Raw genomic sequence first — 27384 nt, 5'->3', positions numbered from 1 at the left:
GGTAAGTAACCGTCTTTTCTTCTTCGAGTGCTTGTTCACGTCCATTCCACATTAGGTGACTCACAAGCTTACCATTGGAGGAGGGTAGGAGTCAAGGAATAACAGATTGAAGCACCGCCCTGCCGACCATCGCGTCATCTCTGGTCTGATGGTGGATCGCGTAGTGGGCCGTGAAGGTATGAACCGACGACCAGGTGGCTGCCTTGCAGATCTCCTGAAGCGGGACCTGCGCCAAGAAGGCCGTCGAGGACGCTTGGGCCCTAGTAGAGTGAGCCCGGATCGGAGGCGCAGGCACGTTGGCGAGCTCGTAGCACGTGCGTATGCAAAGCACGATCCACGCCGACAGGCGTTGCGTTGAAATAGGCTGGCCCTTCATTCGTTCCGCAATGGCCACGAATAGCTGAGTTGATTTGCGGAAAGGTCTGGTACGGTCCAGCTAAAAAGCCAGCGCCCGCCGCACATCGAGGGTATGCAGGCTACGATGGCGCGGGTCCGTATGGGGCTTGGGGAAGAACACCGGCAAACAGATGTCCTGCCCCATGTGAAAACTCGTGACCACCTTAGGAAGGAACTTAGGGTGAGGCCTGAGTTGCACCTTATCCTTGTAAAAAACAGTATACGGAGGTTCCGAGGTGAGGGCCCTCAGCTCCGACACCCTCCTAGCCGAGGTGACAGCCACGAGGAACGCGACCTTCCATGAAAGGTGCATGAGGGAACAAGAGGCCAGGGGTTCAAAGGGGGGCCCCATGAGTTTAGTGAGGACCAGGTTGAGGTCCCACGGGGGTATAGGTGGGCGAGTGTAGGGGAACATCCTATCCAGCCCCTTGATGAATCGGACCACCGTAGGGTTGGAGAACACGGACCGCCCCAATTCCCCCGGGTGAAAAGCCGATATGGCGGCTAGATGCACCTTAATAGAAGCGGGGGCCAGGCCCTGGCGCCTAAGGCTCAGCACGTAATCCAGGATCATCGGTATCGAGGCCCGCAAGGGCCGGGCGCGCTGAGACTCACACCAGAGGGCGAAGCGCTTCCACTTGGCCAGGTAGGTTGCCCTTGTGGAGGGTTTCCTACTACCCAGGAGGATTTGCTGGACCTCCTGGGAGCATCTGTGCTCCGCCTCATTCAGCCAGAGAGCAGCCATGCCGTCAGATGCAGCGATGGCAGGTTCGGGTGGAGTAGGCGACCTCGATCCTGTGTTATGAGGTCGTGATGGAGGGGGAGGGTTATTGGAGAGGCCACGGACAGCTCTAAGAGCGTTGTGAACCAGTGTTGATGAGGCCACGCCGGGGCGATGAGAATGACCTTCGCCCTGTCCCTGCGGGTCTTTAGAAGGACCCTGTGGATGAGTGGGAACGGGGGGAAGGCATATCGCAGGCTCCCTCCCCACGGGATTGTAAAGGCGTCCGCCAGAGAACCCGGACTGCGGTTCTGGAAGGAACAAAACTGTGGGCACTGGCTGTTGTCCATGGTGGCAAATAGATCCACCTGGGGAAACCCCCACCTCAGGAAGATTGACCGGATGATGTCCCGCCTCAGCCTCCACTCATGCGTGAGATAGGACCGGCTGAGGCGGTCCGCCAATCCGTTCTGGACCCCGGGGAGATATGCAGCCCGGAGGTGTACTGAATGGGCTATACAGAAGTCCCAGAGGAGGAGTGCCTCGCGACAGAGGGGAGAGGACCGGGACCCGCCCTGCTTGTTTATGTAGAACATAGCGGTAGTGTTGTCCGTCAGAACTGACACGCCGTGCCCTCTTATGGTGGCGTGAAAGGTCTGGCAGGCGAGGCGAACCGCCCTCAGCTCCTTCAGGTTGATGTGAAGTGACTGTTCCTCCCTGGACCACAAGCCCTGAGTGCGTAGGTCCCCTAGGTGCGCCCCCCAACCCAGGTCCGACGCGTCTGTCACCAACGTCAGAACTGGTTGTGGGGCAGCGAACGGGACCCCCGCGCAGACCTGCTGTTGGTCGAGCCACCAACAGAGGGCGTCCGAGACCCGAGCCGGAATCGTGACAACCATGTCTAATGGGTCGCTGTTGGGGCGATATACCTGGGCCAACCACAGCTGCAGAGGTCGGAGCCGGAGGCGGGCGTGTTCAACCACGTGGGTGCATGCCGCCATGTGGCCCAAGAGCTGTAAGCAACGTCTGGCCGTGGTCGTGGGGAATCTCTGAATGGAGGTCACGGCCTCCTGGATTGCCCGGAAACGAGATACGGGAAGGCTCGCCCTCGCTGCCACCGAGTCCAGGACTGCCCCTATGAATTCCAGTCTCTGTGTGGGGACTAGTGAGGACTTGGGCACATTGACCAACAGGCCGAGATCGCGGAACACTTGTAGCGCCAACGTCACGTGGGCGTGAACCTCTGCCTCTGACCGGCCCGCCAGGAGCCAATCGTCCAGGTATGGGTAGACGCGCATCCGTCGCTTTCGAAGAAAGGCCGCCACCACGGACATGCATTTCGTGAAGACACGTGGGGCCGTTGCCAGGCCGAAGGGCAAGACCGCAAACTGAAAATGGCGCTGCTGGATAGTGAAGCGCAGGAACCGCCGGTGGGCCGGGCGGATAGCGATGTGAAAGTACGCGTCTTTCATATCGAGGGCAGCGTACCAATCCCCCGGATCCAGGGAAGGAATGATGGTACCGAGGGAGACCATACGGAAACGTGGTTTTTGCAAGTACTTGTTCAGCTTGCGAAGGTCCAGGATAGGACGGAGGCCCCCTTTCGCCTTGGGAATGAGGAAGTATCTGGAATAGAACCCTTTTCCTCTGAGGTCTGGAGGAACCTCTTCCACCGCCCCTACAGCGAGGAGGGTCCGTACCTCCTGCATAAGGAGTTGCTCGTGAGAGGGGTCCCTGAAGAGGGACGGGGGGGGTGGGTGGGAAGGGGGGGGGCGAGGAAAACTGGAGGGCATATCCTGACTCTACCGTGCGGCGGACCCAATGATCCGATGTTATATGGGACCAGGCATGGGAAAAACGGGATAGGCGGTCCCTGAAACACAGGGGAGGATCCGGGGAAGAGATCGGTACGCTGTCCTCGATCGCATCTTCAAAATCCTTGTTTATTGCCCGGCTGCGGCTTGCCGTTGTTATTGCCCTGGCCTTGACCGTGGTTAGGCGTATTGTTGCGCCTACGCCTATTGTCTCTGCCCCGTCTACGGTAAGGCTCGTGTCGAGGGCGAGGCTGGTATTGCCTCTGTGGAGGCTGTGGCTTAAAGGGTTTCCTCTGCGTCACGGGGGTATGCATCCCCAATGACTTGAGGGTAGCCCGCGAATCTTTGAGGCCATGGAGCCTGGCATCAGTCTGCTCCGAAAACAACCCCGTCCCTTCAAACGGAAGGTCCTGGAGGGTGTTTTGCACCTCTGGAGGAAGACCAGACGCTTGCAACCACGCTGAACGTCTCATCACCACTCCGGACGCGATAGTCCTGGCGGCTGCATCGGCCGAGTCGAGCGAGGCCTGTAAAGAAGTCTTGGCCACCGCCTTTCCCTCGTCCACAATGGCCGCAAACTCGGGCTGCGACCCCTGAGGCAGGGCCTCCTTAAACTTGGACACCGACGCCCAGGAGTTAAAGTTATGTCTGTTGAGGATCGCCTGCTGGTTCGCGATCCACAACTGGAGGCCTCCCGACGAGTAGACCTTCCTACCGAAGAGGTCTAATCGTTTCGCCTCCTTGGCCTTGGGGGCCGGGGCCTGCTGGCCATGCCGCTCCTTTTCGTTGACCGCCGAAACTACCAGCGAACATGGGGCCGGATGGGAGAAGAGGAAGTCAAACCCCCTGGATGGGACGAAGTACTTCCTCTCGACGCCCCGTGCGGTCGGTGCAGAGGAGGCCGGCGTCTGCCACACAGTCTTATAGTTTGACTGTACGGTCTTTATCAATGGAAGAGCAATCCTGGAGGGACCCTCCGGGCTGAGAATGTCTACCATGGGGTCCTCCTGCTCGACCGTCTCCTCCGCCTGCAACCCCAAGTTGAGGGCCACCCGGCGGAGCAAGTCCTGGTGTGCCCGGTGGTCCATTGGGGGAGGGCCGGACACTGTTGTGCCCGCCACGGCTTCATCTGGTGAGGAGGAGGAGGTCATGGCTTTTTGAGCGTCCTCATCCTCCTGTAAGCCCTCCTCAGCGGGCTGACCCTCCGGGGTGCGTCCCCTGCCCTGGGCCACGGACGGTGCCTGGCTCGGTGCCGAGTCCGCCCTCTCGGCCTCAGGCGGTCTGGAGACCGTAGCCTCCGCACGGGAGGTGGGATGGTACCGTGGGGAGCGGGACCGGTCCCCCGAAGGGCCCGACCGCGAAGTTCTGGATGGCGGGCCTTGCTGGTGATAGGCCCACGGTGTCCAGAACGGCCACTGCCCCGGATGGCTCCAGTGCGGTTGCCAAGAGGTCTCGTGCCGTGTAGCGGAATGCCCTCCGCGATCGTACCTCGACCGCCCCGAGCTCACTTCCGACGCGAGCGACGGCGACCTGGAGGGCCACGGCGGTGCCGTGGAGCGGTGCCGATCCGGTGTCGGGGAGCGGTGCCGTCGGGACCGGGACCGTGAGTACCGCCGTACCGATCTGGATCTGGAACGGTACCGTTGACCGCGGGACCGGGAACGGCTGCGGGAGGACGGTCTTGGGGTCCTCGCCGTCGAAGCGCCCCGGTGCCTGCTCGGGCCGGGTTGCTGGGACGGTGCCTCGCTCGCGCCGGGGCCCTTCTGCGTGGAGGCCTGTTGCGCGGCGGGAAGCCGGGAGTCCACCGAGGCGGAGCTCGACCGGGACCGGCGCCGGGAGCGGTGCCGAGATGGCGACCGCGACGGGCGCATCATCGCCGGCTTGCCCTTGGAAGGCAGCCTCGGCGGTATGTCTTTGGCGCGGAGTGTGCTGACGGAGGACAATTCAATGAGGTCCTTCGCCGCCTCAAATGTGTCCGGGGTGGAGGGCTGTTCCAACAGTTCCTCCAGCCCCTCCTCCTCACTCGACGCGCTTGTCCCGGGGCTCGACGGGCCTTTCGGCGCCGGAGCCACTGGTACCGGGACCTGTGCCGGGGCCGGCACGGCCTTGGGCGCGCTAGCGGTCTTCGTAGGCGCCGCCTTCTTGTGCGGGGAGCGACCCCGGGCCTTGGGCTGGCTCTTGGGCTTGGCCGGCGAAGCAGATCGGTGCCGGGCGTGATCGCGCCGAGGCGGCACCGCAGGTTTAGCCTGCACCGCTTGCGTTGGGTCGCGGACCGATGCCGGGGCACTTCGCACCGACGCCGACGGTGCCGTGGGAGCGGAGGGCTGTAACGCCATCTCCATGAGGAGCTGTTTCAGGCGAAAGTCTCTCTCTTTTTGAGTCCTGGGCTTGAAAGCCTTACAAATCTTACAGCGCTCCTTCTGGTGAGCTTCCCCCAAGCAACGGAGACACGACTCGTGCGGGTCGCTCACTGGCATGGGCCTACGGCACGTGGCACAAGCCTTGAAGCCTTGGGCGTGCGGCATGCCCCGCCGCCCAGGGCCGGTGCCGGGGTTGACCAAACCCCTATCACCAAGAGTTTGGTTGGTCTTTGTAACAACTAAACTACTTAACTCTAACACTTACTATAACAAAGAACTGATAACTACTGCTAATGAGTATGCTAAGGGACACTCTCAAGTTGAGAGAAGAGCTGTTCCAACGTCGCCACGGGCGGTAAGAAGGAACTGAGGGAGGGTCGGGCCAGCAGGGGTATATATACGCTAGGGCGGGGCGCCGCTCTGGCGGGAAGGGAGACCCTGCGGGCCCGACGGGAGCCGCTGAGGGAAAAAGTTTCCGACGTTCGTGCGCGCGGCGCGCGTACACCTAATGTGGAATGGACGTGAACAAGCACTCGAAGAAGAATGAATGTAGCAAAAGCATAACATCAAAGCAATCAAAGTTTAAAAAGACATCAGCAGAACTGTAATCTATGCAGCTGTCATTTTAGTTAAGTAGTCCAGGTACTGAATGCTGTAAAAGGAGAGCTAGCAGTAGCAGTTATAAATGAAGGTGGGAAAAAAATTCAAAATGTATTACGTTAATTTTAATAGGGCTTTAAATTTACTCGCTGAACATCTGAGTAACAAGGAACCCAATGAAACAACTTGATATGTCAAGGAACTTTTCTAAAGTGTAATGTCAATTTTGAAAAGCGTTAGATGTCAATGACCTGCTACTGTACAATCCTACACGCAAGTTTCAGCAACGGAAAAAAGTTTAGGCTAAATCAATCCTTCACATCTGCAGAATTTCCAAAAGTACTCTCTTTGGATCACCATGCTCATTGTGGCTAATCTTATTCCTTGTGAGACCTTTGGCAGCAATCTTGAATTATAAGATTAGTACATCACTATGAACTTCAAACAGCGCCAACTGTATTGTTCTCCTATCCCTGCCTTTGTTACTTTTACCAGGCATGATGGCTCTAAACCAATAGTCTAATACAGTTTTCCTTTTTAGATGTTTAATAATAAATAGGAAGCTAATTTGCTACAAATCTAGTTAAGTGGTGACTGTATATAGATGTCACATCCCTTACAATGGACAGAGATTCCACAATCTTTTCCTTAAAGTCCATAGGCCCACCACAAGGCTATTTTTGATAATGACATTGACGGAGATGACTTAATATCCAGAGTTCCCAAGAGTTTTCAGAACACTGCTGAAGTCTAAAATTAAGCACAGATAGATCTGCAGTCACTGTAAAATCATTCAATAGCATTTTGAAGTGAAACATATTAGAAACCATGACTGATGGTCAAGGGCCCACTGAAGATACTTTTCAAATGCAGTTCTGTGTTTTAGGGCAGAGACAACATAATACATCATAGAAAGGCTGATTTTGCCTATTAATCTGGGATTTAAAAAGCGTGTGTGTCATTTGTAATGGAAGCTCTTTCATTGAACTAGTAAGGAAGGCAACTCTATTGCTTTATGTTTGCAGTGTTGTTCCCAGGATATTAGAGACACACAAGGTGTGTGAGGCAGTATTCTTTATGGTGAAAGAGACAAGTTTTGAGCTTACACAGCTCTTCTTCAGGTCTGACACACACCTGAAGAAGAGCTCTGCGTAAGCTCAAAACTTGTCTCTTTTGCCAACAGAAGTTGATCCAATAAAAGATATTGCCTCATCCACCTTGTCTCCCTATTGCTTTATGATCAGAAATTTACAAAAGTAAAGTGAATTTTAAAAACGTAAAGTGCCCCAGAAGAATTTAAAGCACCAACTCATTTCACAGCCTCAGATTCATCAAACCACTGGCTGAACAGCCAGAAATAGCAATGACACTGCAGTACTTCCCAAAAATCAGTGTTCTGTTTCTGTTGCTTTAAAAAAAACTTGTGTTAACTGTTTATTATTAAAAGTCACCATTTTGCTGTGGGTACTTCCAGACTAACAAATACAGGTTTTTGCCTGATTCAAAGACTAGCGTCAAGAGACCATCCAAAACCTCCTGAGGAAGACACTCTTCTCCACCTCTTTTCTTCTAGTGTATATGTCTGTTGGGTGGCTTTTTTAGGGATTAATGTTTTGGAAGTCAGGTAGTATTTGACTAGCCAAAGGGAAATAATGATGGCTGCATATGGGGCCTTATACAGTGCTTATTTAGAATAGCACCCAAATACTAGCACTTAAACGTGGCAGCTTTGTAGTGCACCTAAACTCTATTGCCATCAGGAGTCTTAAGACTCCCAAGAGGCAATGTGAGTTGTGCAAGTATCCCCATTTTACAGATAAAGAAACCAAGGTGTACAGGGTTAAGAACTTTCTCAAGGTGATGTAAGAAGCCTGTAGCACAGCCAGTAATAGAACTCAGGTCTAATTCCCTGTCTTGTGCTTCAGCCACTAGACCATGCTTCATCCCATCATTAAAAAAAAAAGCTGATTTCATTCTCAGATGCCTTGACAAAAAGAGGCCAATCTATTTATAATCTTAGTAGAGATTTAAAATTAACTACTCTATATGTCTGTGATGGGATAATAAAAGTAATTACTATATACAAATGGCACTGTCATGTGGAGCTGGTACAACCTTAAAAGGGCTGGTGGCACTTTGTAGCTAACTTTATAGGTCCAGGCTAGAAAGCTGTCTGGCCCTGGATCAATAAAAGCAATGAATGTTAGTTTCATCACTGGTTTCTACAAAAACAAACTATTGTAATCCACTTAAAGAAAGTCACATGTGGCTTCTGGTAGTTTCATAGTGCAAGGGAGGGCTCTTTCCACACTATTTTCTGTCAACTAGGTCAAGGCTGCATGGGAACACCAACAGCTATATTAATGAAAGGACATACTGTTTAGTCTGTCCAACGCTGCTCTATTCCTTGGCTGTATGAGGATCAGAGAAATGATTTTTTTTGCCTTAGTGTGTTCGAGTGTTGCAGTAATGCAAACAAAAGGTGGAGTGCTTAAAGCACCAGAACCAATAGCAAAATTTACAAAAGTTGGCTATAAAATAAACTAGATGAACTAGATATTAAATATCATGTATTCTATGGAGCTGAACTATTTCATAATGGGAAAACAAGAAACCTACAAACTTGAATCTAAAAATTCAGAATCCTGCAATAATTTAAGAAATACATGCAGAGTGCTTCAGGTACTCCCGGTTAGTCTGATATTCACTAACAGGTTTGTCTTTCACAGATACTTGTGTGTGTTTGGTTCCAACTTATATGTAGTACCTCAGAGGGACACTGCCATCTTGAATCTTAAGTCCATTAAAAAAAAAAAAAAGGAGTTAAAGTAGTTTTAGGTATCACATTTACCCTGGAGTAATTTCATTTCTGTCCTAATCCAAGCATCCTTCATTCCACTGCTGCTGTGTGAAAGACACACAAAAAACAGGGAAAAGGGGAATTGACTATACATAGCAGACAGAAAAAGTACACACAAAGTGTGTTAAACGCACACACTAAACAAGCTGAAATAGAAAAAAACATGTTCCTTTACTCTCCGTTTTACTCTCCTCAGGTATTACTTATGATAATAAATAAAATAATAATAATAATAATAATAATAGGGAAACTTTTCTCCAAAGGTAATTTTTAAGTTGACAGTGTTCCTTTAAGACAATATCATCTAGTGTTTCTTAGAGTGGATTGATTTAAAACCAGGGATGTAAATATCGTTTTAAAAGTTAACCATTTAAACTATTAAAATTATATTAATTGGGTAACCAATTAAAGGGAGAGGGGCTGGGGCCAGCCTTCGGTGGCCCGGTGGGGTTGCTCCCGCCGGTCCGGGGCTGGGGGTTAACGGTTAGAATGGGTTAACTGTTTAATATTTGACATCGCTATTTAAAACACTGATTTTAATCATGATTTAAATCAGCAAGCACAAAAGCTCGATTTAAATCAGATTTTAATCTTGTTTTGTATTTGTACTTTAGTCATTTTCCTAACAAAAAGTTGATCCAGTGGATATAGTGCTTAGATTATCAGAAAGCCTTTGACAAGGTCCCTCACCAAAGTCTTTTAAGTATAATAAGCAGTCACGGGATAAGAGGGAAAGTCCTCTCATGAATCAGTAACTGGTTAAAAGACAGGAAACCAAGGGTAGGAATAAATAGTCAGTTTTCAGAAAGGAGAGAGGTAAATAGTGGTATCCCCCAGGAGTGTGTACTGGGTCCAGTCCTATTCAACATATTCATAAATTATCTGGAAAAAGGGGTAAACAGTGAGGTGGCAAAATTTGCAGAGGATACAAAATTACTCAAGATAGGTAAGTCCAAAGCAGACTGCAAAGAATTACAAAGGGATCTCACAAAACTGGGTGACTGGGCCACAAAATGGCAGATGAAATTCAATATTGATAAATGCAAAGTAAATTAACATTGGAAAACATAATCCCAACTATGCATACATAACAATGGGGTCTAAATTAGCTGTTACCACTCAAGAAAGATCTTGAAGTCATTGTGGATAGTTCTCTGAAAACATTTGCTCAATGTGCATCGGCAATCAAAATAGCTAACAGAATGTTAGGAACCATTAGGAAAGGGATAGAGAACAAGACAGAAAATATCATATTGCCTCTATATAAATCATGGTATGCCGACATCATGATACTGTGTGCAGATCTTGTCTCCCCATCTCAAAAAAAGATGTACTGGAATTAGAAAAGGTAGAGAGAAGGGCTACTAAAATGATTGGGAGTATGGAACAGCTTCTGTATGAGGAAAGATTAAAAAGACTGGGACTTTCCAGTGTGGAAAAAGAGACGACTAAGGGAGGATATGATAGAGGTCTATAAAATCTTGACTGGTGTGGAGAAAGCTCCATTCCCTCTCCCTGTGATCTACTCTGGATCCAACTGCAGAACGTGAAGCAGTCATAAGTAAGAGAGCTGCAACAGGGATTTGAACTATGAACTACTCTTTTTCTCCACTAACTGCTAACAAAATAGTATCAGACAGAACAGCTCTGGCAGGAGGTCCATCATAATTCCCAATGGGAAAAACAGTTGAGCATCTCATTTTACTTTCCATTAAAATCAACACTCAAATACCACTGAACGCACACTCTTTAAGGGTATGCCTACACTGCAATTAGTCAGCCCTTGCTGGCCTGTGCCAGCTGACTCAGGCTAATGGACTAGTTAATTGCTGTGTAGATGAGGCTCAGGCTGCAGTCCGAGCTCTGGGACCATCCCACCTTTCAGGGTCCTAGAGCCAGGGCTCCAACCTGAGCCTGAACAGCTATTCAATTAACCCGAGCCCTGGTCAGCTGGCACAGGCCAGCTAGGGGGCTTTGACGGTAGTGTAGACATATCCTAAGGGTTGTCTTTTCATCTACAGAGAAGTATACTGTTTGGTCAGCTGTTCTATTTTACCAGTCATTCTCTCCTTTATTATACAAATATCTTTTCCATTTGCACTGTGCTGTTCCAAGTCAAAGAACTGTATTTGTTGCCATTCAGCCACTCCACCTCAGTGGAGTTGTCAATAGGGTAGACTACAACATTGCCTGTGAAGTATCCAATATACATTAACAAGCACTTATGTAGCACTTTTCAAGTTTCAAGTACTCTAAAAACCATCAGTCAATCTGCATCTATATGAAACGTATGAGTCAATGGTCTAAGTATTACTGGAATTCAGTACATTCTGTAATGGAACTATTAGGCTGAGAAGCAATATAGTACTGAAAAAGCATGTAAACATCTTCAAGTTATATAAGGTACTAAAATGTCTTTTTCAAAGAGAATCACATTGACTAAAGCAAAATGCATAAAGGAAAATCAGTAGAGGGATACAGCACTTAGGCATCTACATGGAAAGCTACTCTTTACTATAGTGAACCAGACCCAAAGGCAGAAAACACTACATAGTGGGAATTATGCCTGAATCAGGAGCAGGCTCCTTAGTTGTATTCAGAATTTTTTCTAAATGTGCATAGTCAAAGTTTCATTTCTTTCAAGCATCTGATTTTGTATTTCACTTTTCTGTTTATATAGTTTATGTTCACCTATATTATCTGTGGCATGTTTTCTCGTGAAGGGAAGGAAAATCCTTTACAAATGTCTACTAGATTTAGCTGTCTTACTTAACTAGATCTTTCTAAGGTCCATCAATATATTTAGCATTACCATCCCCACTTTTAGCGAACATAACTGTTACCTACAGTACATGTGACAGTTATGCTTAGGTACAAAAATATTGCAAGACTGCTTATTGAAAAATCGTGTTCCTAACTAGTTGATAGTAGTGGCTCTCAACCTTTCCAGACTACTGAACCCCTTTCAGAAGTCTGATTTGTCTTCAGTACCCCAAAATCAGAGAAAAATACAAAAGTGTCACAGCACACTATTACTGAAAAATTGCTTACTTTCTCATTTTTACCATATAATTATAAAATAAATCAATTGGAATATAAATATTGTACTTACATTTCAGTGTATAATATACAGAGCAATATAAACAAGTCATTGTCTGTATGAAATTTTAGTCAATTTGTACGGACTTCGCTAGTGCTTTTTACATAGCCTGTTGTAAAGCTAGGCAAATAGCTAGATAAGTTGATGTACCCCGTGGAAGACTTCTGCATACCCCTGGATGACAACTCACCATCTTAAGACACATCTGTTCCTAAACAGAAAGCTGTTGGACTTAGCAATGAAGCCCTTTTAGGGCTATTTGATGAAAGATAAAATCATCATGTGCAGTATACCAGAAACTTTTCCCACACTACAGAAAACACCTAGCCACAAAGTTTAAGTAGTCCAGTTAATTGAGACAGATTTCAATTAATTTTTAATAATTATATATACACACTCACTAAGTGTGCTGAAAACAGTTAAAGTAACATTGCAACATTTTAATAAACAAATTTACCACAACCTTAATTTTTTTTTTTGCATTTTCTTTTTGATTGCTAAGATGTATGTAAAAAGTGCTGTTCATTAAATTCAAATAGCCATGTTAATATAATATTAAGGCCATACTGCTTTAAAGCGTTAGAAAATGCTAATGTTATTCTATTGTTCTGAATTATAAATCCAAAACGGTATAGACTAAACTCCATTTTGTCATGTTGGCATTCCTGAGCAGTATCTTTTAATGTTTTGTTTTTTGGGACAAGGCATGTGTGGGGGAAATTACCAAGATTAAAGAATTCTTTAAATGTACTCAGACCATTGTCTAAAATATAAATAAAAACTTTATAAGTTGACGATTACTGAATCCAAGGTTGTCTGCAGAAACTGCTGGCTGGCGATGGTGACAGCATACGTGAGGTCAAGAGGCAGAGAAAGTGCAAAGGAGGTGGAGTCTTGGAGGAACCATGAGAGGGGCGTGGAGTCATGCTTCCTGGTCTCAGAATGGGGTTGCAAGGTAGTAGACTGGCCACGCATTGAATAGAACCAGAGGGCAAAAAAAAAGATATGGAGACAGGGGATCCATTTAAATAACAAACCAAGAAGGCAAAGTTAAAGATGGCTGGGTGGTGTAAATCATATCAGGCAAGAGTGATGACAGATTACATGGCAGAAGTGGAGTGGCTGAATTCCATAATTGTGCATTTCCAGACTAATTTTAGAGGTTTTGTAGTTGATTTCTTATAAATAATGCATGTTTTTTAGTGTTATTTGGAACAGGGTAAGATTAAAATGTGATTCCCCCCCTCCAAAGTCCAGCTAAGTTTGTGAACAACAGTTAGGTTACAGTGAGCCTATAAACAGAAAGCCTTTCTTTTAATAATTTATCGATGTAAGACACTCAGGTTCTTTGGCAATTGGCAGAGATATTAATTTCTAAAGTAAGTATCTTGCTTTGCAATGTAAAGGTCATTCGATCTAGCAAGCCTCCCAGCTGTTCAAGGCACAGACTGAAACACCACCCGGGAAGACACTTGGCATACCAGAAGACAACAGGGGGAAAAAAACAGCTTACTTGACTGGCTAATATTGACTATTCTCTCTGTACAAAGATCAAAAACTTCTCACCTTGAAAACCTGACAAGGATTCTAAACATTCTGTAAGTACAGGCTACCTGGAACTGAAAGTTAGCATGAAAATTAGGCATTATTTTGGGCAACAGTGGGCATATGATGCAATTTTAATTCCTACATTTCTGAAATGTTCTGTGTACAATACTTCCAGTATGGGTCTCAGAAAACAGACTTCAGTCTCCGTATGGCAGGCAGTATCCCAAAGGTATTACCCGCTGAATGCCAGCATTAAACAATGTGTCGGTGTATATATAAATATGTGTACACCCCCCAACCATCTGTGTGCAAGGCACTAGGCTGCTACAGGTAACACTGAAGGGAGAATTTTCTATGGTTTATAATAGTCCTCCTAAATTCCTAAGAATGTTCGAAGTAGTGCCATCTTAATTACCCAAAGATTTTCAGATTTTTCATCTTTTTTTGGCACTCAATTAAACAGTTGGGATTTAAAACTTCAAACTCTGAATTCCCTCAATGATGTAGGTACAGATGCTTTGAAAGAGAATTTTGAAAAGAAAATTATTTCCTTTCCATTTGATCAACAAGTCAAAACTGCATATTGAACACGTGGGTTTCTGTAAAGAATGTGCACAGACACATATACATATACAAACAAGCACATACACATCTGGATATCCATGCACAGCCCTACCCCTCCCAGCAACCTGCTAAACCAGCGTTTTTCAAAGTTTGGGTCGCGACCCAGTACTGGGTCGCTCTGGTCAGCATCACCGACCAGGACATTAAAAGTCCCGTCGGTGGTGCTGCCAGCTAAGGCAGGCTAGTGCCTACATGTTCCGACACCACGCTGCACCCCGGAAGGGGGCAGTAGCAGGTCCAGCTCCTAGGTGGGGGGGGAGCACTGGCTCCGCACTCCCATTGGCCAGGAAGCAGCCAATGGGAATGGGTGTGTGTGTGTGTGTCAGTGCCTGTGGGCGAGAGTCATGCGAAGCCGCTTGCGCACCTCCGCCTAGAAGCTGGACCTGCTGCTGGCCGCTTCTGGGGTGCAGTGCAGTCTGCGGTGCCAGGACAGGCGGGATGCCTGCCTCTGCACCCCGGCTGTGCCGCTGACCGCGAGCCGCTGGAGGTAAGTCTGTGCCCCAACCCAGTGCCCCAATCCCGTCCCGAGCCCCTCCCAAACCCAGAATCCCTTCCTGCACCCCAAACCCCCATTCCCAGCCCCACCCCAGAGCCTGCACCCCCAGCCCAGAGCCCCTCCCACACCCCAACTTCCTGCCCCAGCCCAGAGCCCCCTCCCACACCCTGAACCCCTTATTCCTGGCCCCATCCAGCAGCCCTCACCCCCGCACTCCAGCCCTCTGCCCCAGACCTGAGCCCCTTCCAGAACCCTCATCTCCAGCTCTGTTGGCATCAACAATTTTCTTCAACTGGGTCCCCAGAAAAAAGTTTGAAAACCACTGTGCTAAACCATCCCACCCCTACAGAATCCTTTCCCACACTTACTGGTCTTCCATCCTATCTTTAGGAGGGCAAAGATCTAACAAGTCAGACAGTCTCTTTGAGTGGCTTGCTATCACAAGTTTCACATTTCATCTGAAAGTGACAATTCATTTGTACCCTTGTGCAAAATTTAAACTGAATGCATGATCTAATGCTGTCAAAATATCTCATAATCAGTGTTCTGTATAATCCAGTCATTGAATTTGACACAGAATCCACCTCTCACTGCAGAAATGTGCTCCGGGATTCAAGCGTTCATTTTCTAAAACAATTATGTTTTGATTAATCATTTGTATTATGGTAGCACTCAGAAGCTTCAATCAGGATCAGAGCCGCATTGTGTTAGGCTCCACACACACATTTAGGCTATGTCTACACTACACAGATTTTAGCGACATGGCTGTGTGGCTACAGCTGTGCTGCTAAAAGTTGTGCAGTGTAGCCGCTGTTTGTTGGCTCTCCTGCCAACCCAAAACTTCCACCACCACCGAGTGGTGTTTCTGTTGTCGGCAGGAGAGCGTTCTTGCTGACAATGCGCTGTTCACACTTCTGCTTGTCACGGCAAAACTTGTGTCTTTCAGGGGTGGGATGGGGTGGTTTAAGTGTAGACATAGCCTAAGAGACAGTCCCTATCCCACAGAGCCTAAAATCCAATTACAAAAAAAGACTTAACGAGTGTCATAAATGCAAGGGAAGGAGAATGAAGGTAATAGAGAACAGAGGTTAAAATTATAAGAACACATAGTGAGAGGCAATCTATGTGACAATTTTATTATAAAAATTAAATAAATTAGATACCAGTGAACCTACTGATCCTTTCGGTTGCAAAGAAAAACCTTCAAAATGGAAACTAAGTGCAAACCAATGCATTGTTGTATTCCCAAGTCCGCAAACACTCAAACAGCTTCTCAGATGTTAACTGGTACCATTCATCGCAGCAGATGTTGACATTTCAACTGTTAATTATTTCAACTGATCATTTTGGCAGAAATGTTCAGTGAATCTACAATCCCCTCAGTGACAAAAGCCCCAAATGTCCCCTCTTTGGTTGCCAAGATATCCATCTTCCTCTGTTATAACTTCTATAATGTAGTTTATACACCTCTACCTCGATATAACACGACCCGATATAACACGAATTCGGATAGAACGCGGTAAAGCAGTGCTCGGGGGGGGGGGGGGGGGGCGGCGGCGGAGGGAGGGCTGCGCACTCCGGTGGATCAAAGCAAGTTCAATATAACGCGGTAAGATTTGTTGGCTCCTGAGGACAGCGTTATATTGAGGTAGAGGTGTATGTTGCAAATACAAAAATCCAGTAGCACATTAAAATTTAAGGGTCACTAAAATAATTCTATTTGATAGCAAAACAATACATGATATAGTTCAATAATATATCATTTCATTTCACGATTTAAATCAATTTTTGAATTTAACTGAAACTATTACAGAATTCCACACTGACATGCAAAACCAAGGAAGCCTTGCGGCAGAATTTAGGAGCACACTGGTGCGGAGTCCACAGGACCTTGCTTATGACAAAGGAACACAGAATGAAAAGCCAAAGTCTAGAGAGGCCTTTTAAGATATCAATCAGTACCACATTAGGTAGTTCTGACTCCTTCCCATCCACACAAATCACTTATTCAAAACACTGCTCCTGTTGCATATGAAAACTGTGGACAGTTGGGAACCATAACCACTAGGACTCAGTTGAAGCCTGCCTAGTGGAACTACTAAAGGTCTGTTTAGGGTTAAAATTACTTTTGCTGGAACAACATGCTCTGCAAAGAGGGCACTGGCACACTACATGAGGACCATTGTACCAGGCAAGACATGGGAGTATTTTACCTGTCTCAGATTTGTTTGGCTTGGGATACCTGTTGGGGGGGATCAAACTGTTTTTGTTGCTATCTAATCAACAGGAGAACTTGGAGTCTCCTTTGTCTTGTATAGCATTGGGAGATTCTGAAAATGATTGCCTGAGGATTCTTCTAGCCACACGTACTTTAAATTAAGGACAGCTATATTAATTCACTTGGGACACCTATATTAATTCACTTGGGATTTCAATCAAAGCAACAGGTTGTGCTTGCAGAGAAAGCCCTTCTATTTGTTCGTTTTCAAGAGGATGTGTTAAAGGGACAGTCAGAACAGATCACCTTCTAGTAAAAAATGTTTTCATATCTCAACAACCTTGAAAGAATCCAACTGCTGAGAGTGAGCGAGAGAAAGTGAACACACGGATACAATGCAAATAGTAACACCGTCTTGAAGTGTTATTAGCTGCAGTGTATACAACAGGCTACAGCAAGAGACACTCCTAGAAGCCCTGATTTCCTGAAAGTGGGTATTCAAACCTCTACCTCTACTACCAACAATCCTTAGAAAAACTAGAACGGAACAAAATCCTACTAAACTTAAAAACAATGAACATGAGAAGCAGTTTATTTCTTACGCTGAACGCTGTATGTAAGGAAAGAAGAGAACTTCACAAGAAGGAGATCAAAAGTCAAACTACAGATTGAGTAGAAGTGAAAACACATGAAATAGGCACATCCGAGATCTCAAAGCAGTTTGCAAACACTACTAGGTGTTTTAGATGTTCTTCTTCCCCAGTGAAGAATCAATTAAAACACCATGAAATCTGTCATATACAGTTATAGACCAGAAGACAAACATGATTGCCTAGAAGAGGTGGCTTTTAAAAGTACGATAAAGCTGTACTGGAAATCACACGTGGGTATTCTGAAGTAAACTCTTGAAACAGAGCGTGCCTTTGTATGTCATGCCCTTAGTGCAAGTGTTAATACACATTTTAAACAGCATACATCTGAGACTCAGCTAACTAGAAAGATCTACATGTTGTCAGCGCCCTTTTGCATCCCAGCAAAATTCTGGTTTCTTCCAGCATCAATATGGTAAACAGAGAAAAAGATCACTTGATAATGACAGTCATATCAACAAACAAGGACTTCTAGGATATTGTGCGTCTCATAAATTTATTCCCAGATGGTAAACTATACTCACAAGCCTTCAATTCCCATTTACCCTGTTACTATTCTTGCTGAGGTTGTGTCCATCTCAGACAAACCTACCATGTGGTAGCGTTATGTTTGCACCATCAATGATTGCTTGTGCCAGTTCATGATCATTGCTCTCAAACGCATGTGCAGCAGCCTTGAGAGCATCCCAAATCTCCTTGCGGCCTTCAAAAGCTGGTGCTGTGTCCCAAAACTCATCTCTTTTACTGCGCAGCTGTCCATCTGTCATTGGGTAATCGCTTTTCCATTTTGGTTTCTCTTTTTTCAGGGGTTGATTACGACCTAAAGCAACTGTAGAAAAAGAGACAAACACACATTACTAAAGTCAACCTGGTTATATTTTAGTTGTGAGCAACTTCAGCTTTCTTTCTGGAAACTCCGGTCCACTGTAATCTCTCCAAACCTGCACATATTCCCTACACTGCTCTATTTCCTTTTTCAAGGCTCTCTGGTCATTTCAAAGTCCCCCCCCTTCAGGTTTCACTGTTCAATTCTTTCAGGGGTTTCCCTTCCACTCTCCAATTATACCTGCCTCTCTAAATGTCTAAAGATTCCCTGGGTGTCCTTGAACTTCTCTCCAAGCTCCCCTGGTAACGGTCTCTTCACTCCTTATGCCATCTGCTCCAGCCTGCATGATTTATTCATAAAACAATAGAAATCTTTCAGCATGCTACAGCAGCTATACAGTGAGAGAAGCATATTAACTAGCAGCATCCTACTGTCACAGAGGCAATACTACATCAGGATCTTTCTTTTCTATTCTGCCAGCAATGAGTTCTGCACAAATTATGCTCCACTACTAAATGTAAGAGTTTTATAAAACAAAGTATTTTTTTATTGTCCTCTTTGTACATCTTATTTCCCTTTTTGCGTTTATTCAGCTTTTTAAAGTATTTATGACTCCAAGACTAAAATCTTAGTGCAGACACAGAAATCTCTAAAGAACATATTGTAACTTTACAAGCTTTCCGATAGTGGATACTTCATTTACATGAAATATTTGAGGATTTGCTTGACTTTAATTATAGCAATATTCGTTTAATGGAGAGACTGCTAAAAAGGAACTATAAAGGTTTCTTGACATAATATTAGGCCTACTTGTTCAGTTTTTAGGCATTGTGAAGAACCACCCAATATGTAAGCATGTGCTGGTGATCAAAGAAATTATCACTTTGGGTTTGTGAGCAATTGGCCCAGCAGAATCATCATTAAGATAACAATAAAGAACCCTGTTTATTTTGGAAGCCTAAAAGTTTCCCTCTCTTCCTAGGCACTCAGATACCACAATGATTCATGGAATCATAGGACTGGAAGGGGCCTCGAGAGGTCATCTAGTCCAGTCCCCTGCACTCATGGCAGGACTATTATCTAGACCAGTGGTTTTCAAACTTTTTTTCTGGTGACTCAGTTGAAGAAAACTGTTGATGCCCGCGACCCAACGAAGCTACGGATGAGGGATTTGGGGTGTGGGAAGGGCTCAGGGCTGGGGCACAGGTTTGGGGTGCGGGGGTGAGGGCTGCTGGGTGGGGCCAGGAAGGAGGGGTTCAGGGTGTGGGAGGGGATTGGGGTGCGGGCTTACCTCAGGTGGCTCCCGGTCAGCAGCACAGCGGGGGTGCTAAGGCAGGCTTCCTGACTGTCCTGGCACCGTGGACCGCGCTGTGCCCCGGAAACGGCCAGCAGCAGGTCAGGCTCCGAGGCAGAGGTGCACAAGCTCCGGAGCTCAGGGCAGGGGCAGCGTGCGGAGCCCAATGGCCCCCCCACCTAGGCGCCGGACCTGCTGCTGGCTGCTTCTGGGGCGCAGCGCAGTGTCAGAACAGGTAGGGACTAGCCTGCCTTAACCAGGCAGCACTGCTGACGGGACTTTTAACGGCCCGGTCGGCGGTGCTGACCAGAGCTGCCTTGTCCCAGTGCCTTACATTCCACGACCTAGTACTGGGTCACGACCCGCAGTTTGAAAACCACTGATCTAGACCATCCCTGACAGGTGTTTGTCTAACCTGCTCTTAAAAATCTCCAATGATGGAGATTCCACTAACCTCCCTAGGCAATTTATCCCAGTGTTTAACCACCCTGACAGTTAGAAAGTTTTTCCTGATGTCCAACCTAACCCTCCCTTGCTGCAATTTAAGCCCATTGCTTCTCATCCTATCCTCAGAGATTAAGAACAATTTCTCTCCCTCCTCCTTGTAACAACCTTTTATTTACTTGAAAACTTATGTCCCCTCTCAGTCTTCTCTTTTCCAGTCTAAACAAACCCAATTTTTTCAATCTTCCCTCATAAGTCATGTTTTTAGACCTTTCATCATTTTTGTTGCTCTTCTCTGGACTTTCTCCAATTTGTCCACATCTTTCCTGAAATGTGGCACCCAGAATTGGATACAATACTCCAGTTGAGGCCTAATCAGCGCAGAGTAGAGCGGAAGAATTACTTCTCATGTCTTTCTTACAACACTCCTGCTAATACACCCCAGAATGATGTTCAGGTTTTTTTTTTTGAACCAGTGTTACGCTGTTGACTCATATTTAGTTTGTGGTCCACTATGACACCCAGATCCCTTTCCACAGTACTCCTTCCTAGGCAGTCATTCCCCATTTTGTATGTGTGCAACTGATTGTTCCTTCTTAAGTGGAGTACTTTGCATTTGACCTTATTGAATTTCATCCTATTTACTTCAGGCCATTTCTCCGGTTTGTCCAGATCATTCTGAATTATAATCCTATCTTCTAAAGCACTTGCAACCCCTCCCAGCTTGGTATCATTTGCAAACTTTGTAAGCGTACACTCTATGCCTTTATCTAAATCAATGATGAAGATATTGAACAGAACTGATCCCTGCGGGACCCCACTCGTTATGCCTGTCCAGCATGACTGTGAACCACTGATAACTACTCTCTGGGAAAAGTTTTGCAACCAGTTATTCACCCACCTTATAGTAGTTCCATCTAGGTTGCATTTCCCTCATTTGTTTATGAGAAGGTCATATGTATCAAGTATCAAGAGGTTTACTAAAGTCAAGATATACCAAGTCTACCGCTTCCCCCCATCCACATGGCTTGTACCGTGTCAAAGAAAGCTATCAGGTTAGTTTGACATGATTTGTTCTTGACAAATCCATGCCGATTGTTACATATCACCTTACTATCTTCGAGGTGTTTGCAAATTGATTATTTGCTCCATTATCTTTCCAGGTACAGAAGTTAAGCTGACTGGTCTGTAATTCCCCGGGTTGTCCTTATTTCACTTTTTATAGATTGGCACTATATTTACCCTTTTACAGTATTCTGGAATCTCTCCCGTCTTCCATGACTTTTCAAGATAATCTCTAATGGCTCAGCTATCTCCTCAGTCAGCTCCTTGAGTATTTGATTGGGACCACACAAATCCTTAGGACTAACTGTTTTTTTTCTAAATATTTCATAAAATATATTAAAATTTTGGGGCAGCCCAAAAGTTGTTTTGGGACTTTTGCCTTGTGTACAAACTGCACAACTGTGAAACCTTGTACTGATCTTGGATTTTTTTTTTTTTTTTGGTAAAACATCTTCTGAACCGTAGAGAGGGCAGGGGCATGATGGAAACGATCTCATGAGGGAGGAAAAAAGCCTCTCTCTATCAGTAAAAGTTTAATTTGAAAAAGTGGTATTTGAATCCATCACTGGCAGTACCAGCCTTGTCAAAATGGGTCATTTCCCTTGACAGCAGTATGGGAAAGCAATGAAAAACAACAAGAACTCCTACCCTGGTCAAATACCAGGACTGAGTATGTAGTTCAGTGTTTACATGGGAAACAAATGTCCTTCAGCCAAATGTAAGGATGTTTGTGGTTGAAACTAAATATTCTAGATGTGAGGCACAGACATATGATGGGTGAGGAATGCTGTATGCTTGTCTCCTCTAAGCAGTATTCTACACAAGTCTGTCAGTCAGTCAGTCAAGAAGACCAGCACATATAATGGTGGGAAGATTCCCTTGACATGTTCTTAGTGAAGGAACCTTTACATTTCCAGTACTGTGGAAGAATCACAAACATCACTGTCTGGTTAGGGAGGCAGTAAAAGACCTAATCTGTCACCCCACCTCTGCATTACAGAAGCCAAATTGCCTCTGATCAAGATAAGACTCTGCAGCTGCTGTGCCACTGAGGTCCAGGGAATAGTTTCTGTTTAATAGAGCTGCTAATTATTAGTCTTTAAAAATCTCAAAGCACTGATGGAACAGGAGAAATGTTTATATTTAGTGTTCTACAAATCTACATTTACAAGGGGTGAGGTGAGTGACATTCCCTTCTTCCCACACTCTGCTCACTTTGGCAAAGATTATGGCACAAGCAAAACAAAACCCATGTCCCTCTCAACTTTATTCCACATGTTTTAGACCTGCAATTTACATCAGAATATTCTCCATAACCCCTCCCCTTCACACACACAGCTACAATGAAGACATTTTTAACAGGGGACCCACTAAGGTTCTACTGTAGTGCAAAGAACACGAACAATTTACCAGATTATGAAAGATTACGAAAACATGAAATAATCTGACTCCCAATGGAATGAAATCAGAGCTTTCCCTAAAACTTCAAACAAATTGAAAATCTTAGTTTCTGGTATCAGTAGTATTTTCAAAGAGTGGCTGTTTTATTCCAGGCATGTCCCTTCCTTCCTTAATTCCCATCCACCACAGATATTTCTATTACTCTTGACCAGTGAAAGCTAGATGCTACTTTAAAACCAAAAACACATGAAAATGGAATGTGCCTTCCATTGCTGGTAGAAGGCGGCAGCATATACATGAATTATCTTCCTTTATAAAAAAGGAGTGTTTAAATGGCTTTAGAAGATCAAATAGGATTATTTAGGAAGCCTAATTTACTCATTGTCTGTACTGGCACTGCAGAAAGACTTCTATATCCACACACATTCTTTAAAGAATGAAGAAACACACCCAAGGTTACTGGTAGTACAGTTATATAGTTTGACTTTACACAGCCAATATAATACCTCTTTTAAATATGAATTCAAATTGACATTCATGTTTTAGGATCTGGGAATGTTAATTCGTTAAAATGAGATATTCACAAGAATTTCAGACAGCAAGGTGACATTTCATAATATATGTAGGTACAGCAAATGTTCTCCAGATTAAAAAAAAGCAGGGGAAAGGTTTGAGTTGTGACTAAGTCAGATAACAATAAAACCAATGACCAACAAGAATGAAACCACCAGAAAACCAAAGCAGCTCAGCACACAGGCTGTGTTGTCATTGCAAAACTGATATTTTTTCAGAAGTTTAATTGACCATATACATTTATTGCTTTTAGTTAACATGGGACTAGTGCCATTTGCTTTAAAAGTGCTGACTATCTACCAGATTTTAGAACAGCAAATGTAACTGTTTACAAAACAGACACTGAGTTTGCTGGCAAAGCCCAGATATTAATGTTCCAAGTCTTTGTTGAGCACATGCAGCTAAAAACTAACCGTGGCTCAGTCTGGAACAATGGTGACACATGCAGTTCAGACCAAATAGATGTGGGTGTTAGTTAGGCAGCAGATTCTGAAATGCTAAAAGCAAGCTTGTTAAAACTTTAATTGTTTCCTGAAAAGTGGTTTGCAGACAACGTATGAAAATGTATCTCACCAGATAAACTTAAAAGACCAATTAAACATGTCATTTTTAAACAAATGGTCAGAGCATCAGATTCTAAATGGAATCTTACCTCTGGCAAGGAAAAGGCAGTTTGGGTCAATGGATATTTGCTTTAACATTAGCTAGCCTAATCTTTGTTTGCATATAAACCCAACAAATGCTAATTTATCCCACAGGATCTTCTCCCTCCTCCCCCAAACATTAATTATGAAAGTGGGTTAGAGGCACTTCCTGCAACTCTTTAACAGTGCTTTTTCTGCAAATACGGAGTCTTTTTTGCAAACAATCCAACAGTGTATTACAGCACTGGAATAGGCAATCTATTCGCCACTCCTATGCTCACTTCAGTTCCCCCCCACTTTCCTTGGCCCCAAAACTGGTCTGCACTAGATGAGGAGGACAGCATGGAAGATCTATTCTTTCTGCCTATTGTTACTGCCATTCTAGAACAATTTCGACCTGGCAAGATAGCCCAATCCTTCCTATGTGGGCAGAACAGTCATGATATAGCTAGAGACAAAGTGGTAAAGATCTTTTATTGGACCAACTTCTGTTGGCAGAAGAGACAGAGACAAGCTTTTGAGCTACACAGAGCTCACTGGTCTCTGTCTTTTCCACCAATAGAAGTTGGTCTAATAAAAGATTCTCTCACCCACCCTTCTCTCATATCCTAGGACCAATACAGCTACCATAACACAGTAAACAACATGATCTAGCCAGTGATTATTATTTTCACTGTTTATTTCATTTTTATGCTGAAGTTAGGTCTGGTTAAAGGTGTCAAACAGGGAGTCTGAAGTCTAGCAGTAGATGTGACTGGGTTTCAATATAATCGAACAGATTGTCTATTTCTGCGTCTTACTTTAAAAAGTTTGTCCATCCCTAACATAAGTTCAGGGTGAAGAGGTCAATGTCAAATTTACAAGTATTGGTCAAGATACAGGCTGCTGCACAAAGACATTTATAAATTTGTGTATTCTTTGTGTAGCACTGCAGTTTCAAGGATGAAAGGTCCTCTTCCCTCGGCTACCTCTCCCTCTCCCGCAGAGACCCCTTGTCACAGAAGCCTTCTTTCAGTGGAGGCTGACCAGATGGGACTCCTCTTCAGCCCTGTCAATGCTGTTCCTAAAACGGTGTGAGGAGTCACTGGAAACACACGAAAAGTGTTCCTTACCCTCTGGGGATTAGCCTATTCTCTCTTCCGTAATTCCATTTCAAGATGCACCCCTCCCACAAGAATCAAACCCAGGTTTCATGTTGCAATTAGAGCATGAATCACAGGGCCCCTGAGAACCACCCCCCACCACTCTCACACATTCCGCACACACAATTATTAAAGCCACTAAAGTCTCATTTAGGACATTTTCCTAATAGAAAATCCATCAAAACGTATTGTCTTTTCTAGCTAATTACCAGGAGTGCTGTGAATTTCCCAGGTTCAGAAAACAGCATGAGGTGAAAAACAGCAAGACAGATGCTGGGGAATCTAGAATGCTGACTCGTGGGGGGTGCAAGTAAAGATTTATAGTAGATACATCTGACAATTGCAGATGTGAAATGTTAATCTCTTCCTCCAAGTCTTCTGGCTAAAAACTCATACAACTACTATAATGTTCTCTTCCACATCAGCATGCGCACACATAAAACCAAAAACATGAATCCTTCTCAACAAAAAATAGTTTTTCAAGTACAAATATTAAACCTTTGGACCCAAAGAAAATGATCTCCATCGTGAATACACTAAAAGCATATGCATCAGACAAATAGTCCCAGAAGTCGGATTCACCACCACAGAACAAATATGTGGTCCATCTAGTTTGCTTTATATTTTGGACAGTGGCGGATCCTTCAGAAGACTGCAACTGCTTGACTAAATCTTTGCTTCTGGAAAGTTATGGAATCTTATTTTTCAGGAGGACAAACTGTTTCCAGCCCTCTGCAGACTATCATGAAGTTTTTTTCCTCACTGTCATCAATTTGACTTATTCAGTATAGCTCTCTGCACTATCAACTATGGACTTTTTAATAAATCCATCCAGACTAAAGCCCAAAATAGTCACCTCTGTTTCTTAAGTGAATTTCACAAATTATATGGGTAAAGTTGTTTCATTTTATTAGGATCATGCTTGCTAAGTCAATTTCAGTGTGATCTAGTAATTCTCCTATTGTGAGACCAGATCAGGGGAAGCAACCGATTAATCTTGACCAAAAAAAAAAAAAAAAGTCTCATTTTGAATACTGTTATCCCATTATCAATGACAGAAATTCAACTCAAACTTCCAACTTTACTTATAGAGCACCAGAGTTGTGAGACACCTTACAATCAAATAAGATAATGTCTCTGCCCCAAGAATTTACTGTTCAATCAAATCATGAAAACAGACTATTGAAGAAAAGAGGAGCAATTTTTCAGTGGAGGGACAGTCATAAGATATATGCAAAATATATTGATTTTCATCATTAGAAGCAGCACAAGTAGCCGACCCTTAGTTAAGGGCTGCCCAACACATTCCATACCACCACCCCATTTTCAATTGCTTATAATTTTGCCAAATTTTAACCAGCTGGGCTCAAATTTTCCATGCTCAGTGTCTACCTCAGGCTGATTTTTTCCAGAACATTTCAGCAGAAATAGTTTGGTAATTTCTTAGAATGAGGTTAGGGAAAAACACTTTTTGCCCACACTAAAATATTCTTCAAACTGTTCACTGAGACGCTGTAGTCTAGTGACTCCTTTCTTTGCAACAGGAACTTGAAATTTGAGAAGGGAGGATGACTGCCCTGGTGTCACGTGCCTTTTGCTGTTCTCCTGAAAAAGCACCCATTTTTTCCATGTTGCTTTTTTTAAAACCTAGAAAATTACAAACAAAACCCACATTAAAAGAACATTAAGGTTTCAAAGTCAAACACTTAATGGTTAGGAAATGCCAGAAGTAGTCTGGGGCCCTTGTGTGCATGAATTAGGATAGTCTCTAATTATTTGAGGACATTATTTTTTTCTGCAAGACCCTTTCCTTTGTCCTGTGCACTGATTGGACAATCCTCACTGAATGGATAGCTATTCAATATATCTTTTGATCCTCAACACTATGTAGGTGTGCTATTAACTTCACATCATTAGACCCTATACTGAATAAAAGTTGGTAATTTTCTCCTGGGTTTTGCTGTGAAGCTCAGATAGTAGTATCTTAATTCTTTACAAATATTAATGAATTTATCTTCACACCACCTCCATGAGGTGAGGCTGTACCTATCCCTATTTTATACCTGGGGAATAGACGCACAGAGATTAAAGCCAAAATTGACAAGTGTCAAATATTTTGGATGCCCAATCTGAGAAGCACATGACCCAATTTTTCACACAGCACTTGGCATTTTATTACGGTTACCATATAGCAACTGTGAAAAAACGGGACAGAGGGTAGGGGGTAATAGGCACCTATATAAGAAAAAGTCCCCAAAAATGGGACTGTCCCTTTAAAAACGAGACATCTGGTCACGCTACATTTTATTGCGCATTACACGTTCAAAGCAAATCTCCCACTGACCTCACTTGTAGTTGAGAGCGCTCAGCAATTCTACAAATCAGACTGCAGAGGTCTTGAGCTGGGTACCCAGAAAATGAAGAACATGAATGAATTTTTTGATTTAGGTGACTTGCCCAGAACCATATAAAAACTCTGACAGAGGCAAGGATAGAATCAATTCCCAGGGTGGCATTCAACTGCCTTACCTATGAGACCATCCTTTTCCTTCCTGCAGTCCCCTGCCTCATTCACTACACCCCTTCCAACTTCTGGAACAACTTAGGC

At 44.8% G+C, this 27384-nt stretch overlaps 1 protein-coding gene across 1 annotated transcript in view; it reads right to left on the bottom strand.

Moving 5' to 3' along the window:
- The window catches only part of UBTD2 (ubiquitin domain containing 2), a 125397-nt gene that overhangs the window by 47110 nt on the left and 50903 nt on the right, over positions 1 to 27384 (bottom strand). The window contains exon 2 of the mRNA XM_065410084.1: positions 17980 to 18216. Within this exon, the coding sequence (XP_065266156.1) occupies positions 17980 to 18216 (237 nt within the window). The remainder of the gene's footprint in view (positions 1 to 17979; positions 18217 to 27384) is intronic.

Source organism: Emys orbicularis, chromosome 8 (genome assembly GCF_028017835.1).
Source record: "Emys orbicularis isolate rEmyOrb1 chromosome 8, rEmyOrb1.hap1, whole genome shotgun sequence".
NCBI lineage: Eukaryota > Metazoa > Chordata > Testudines > Emydidae > Emys > Emys orbicularis.
This window is presented reverse-complemented; position numbering and strand designations above follow the sequence as displayed.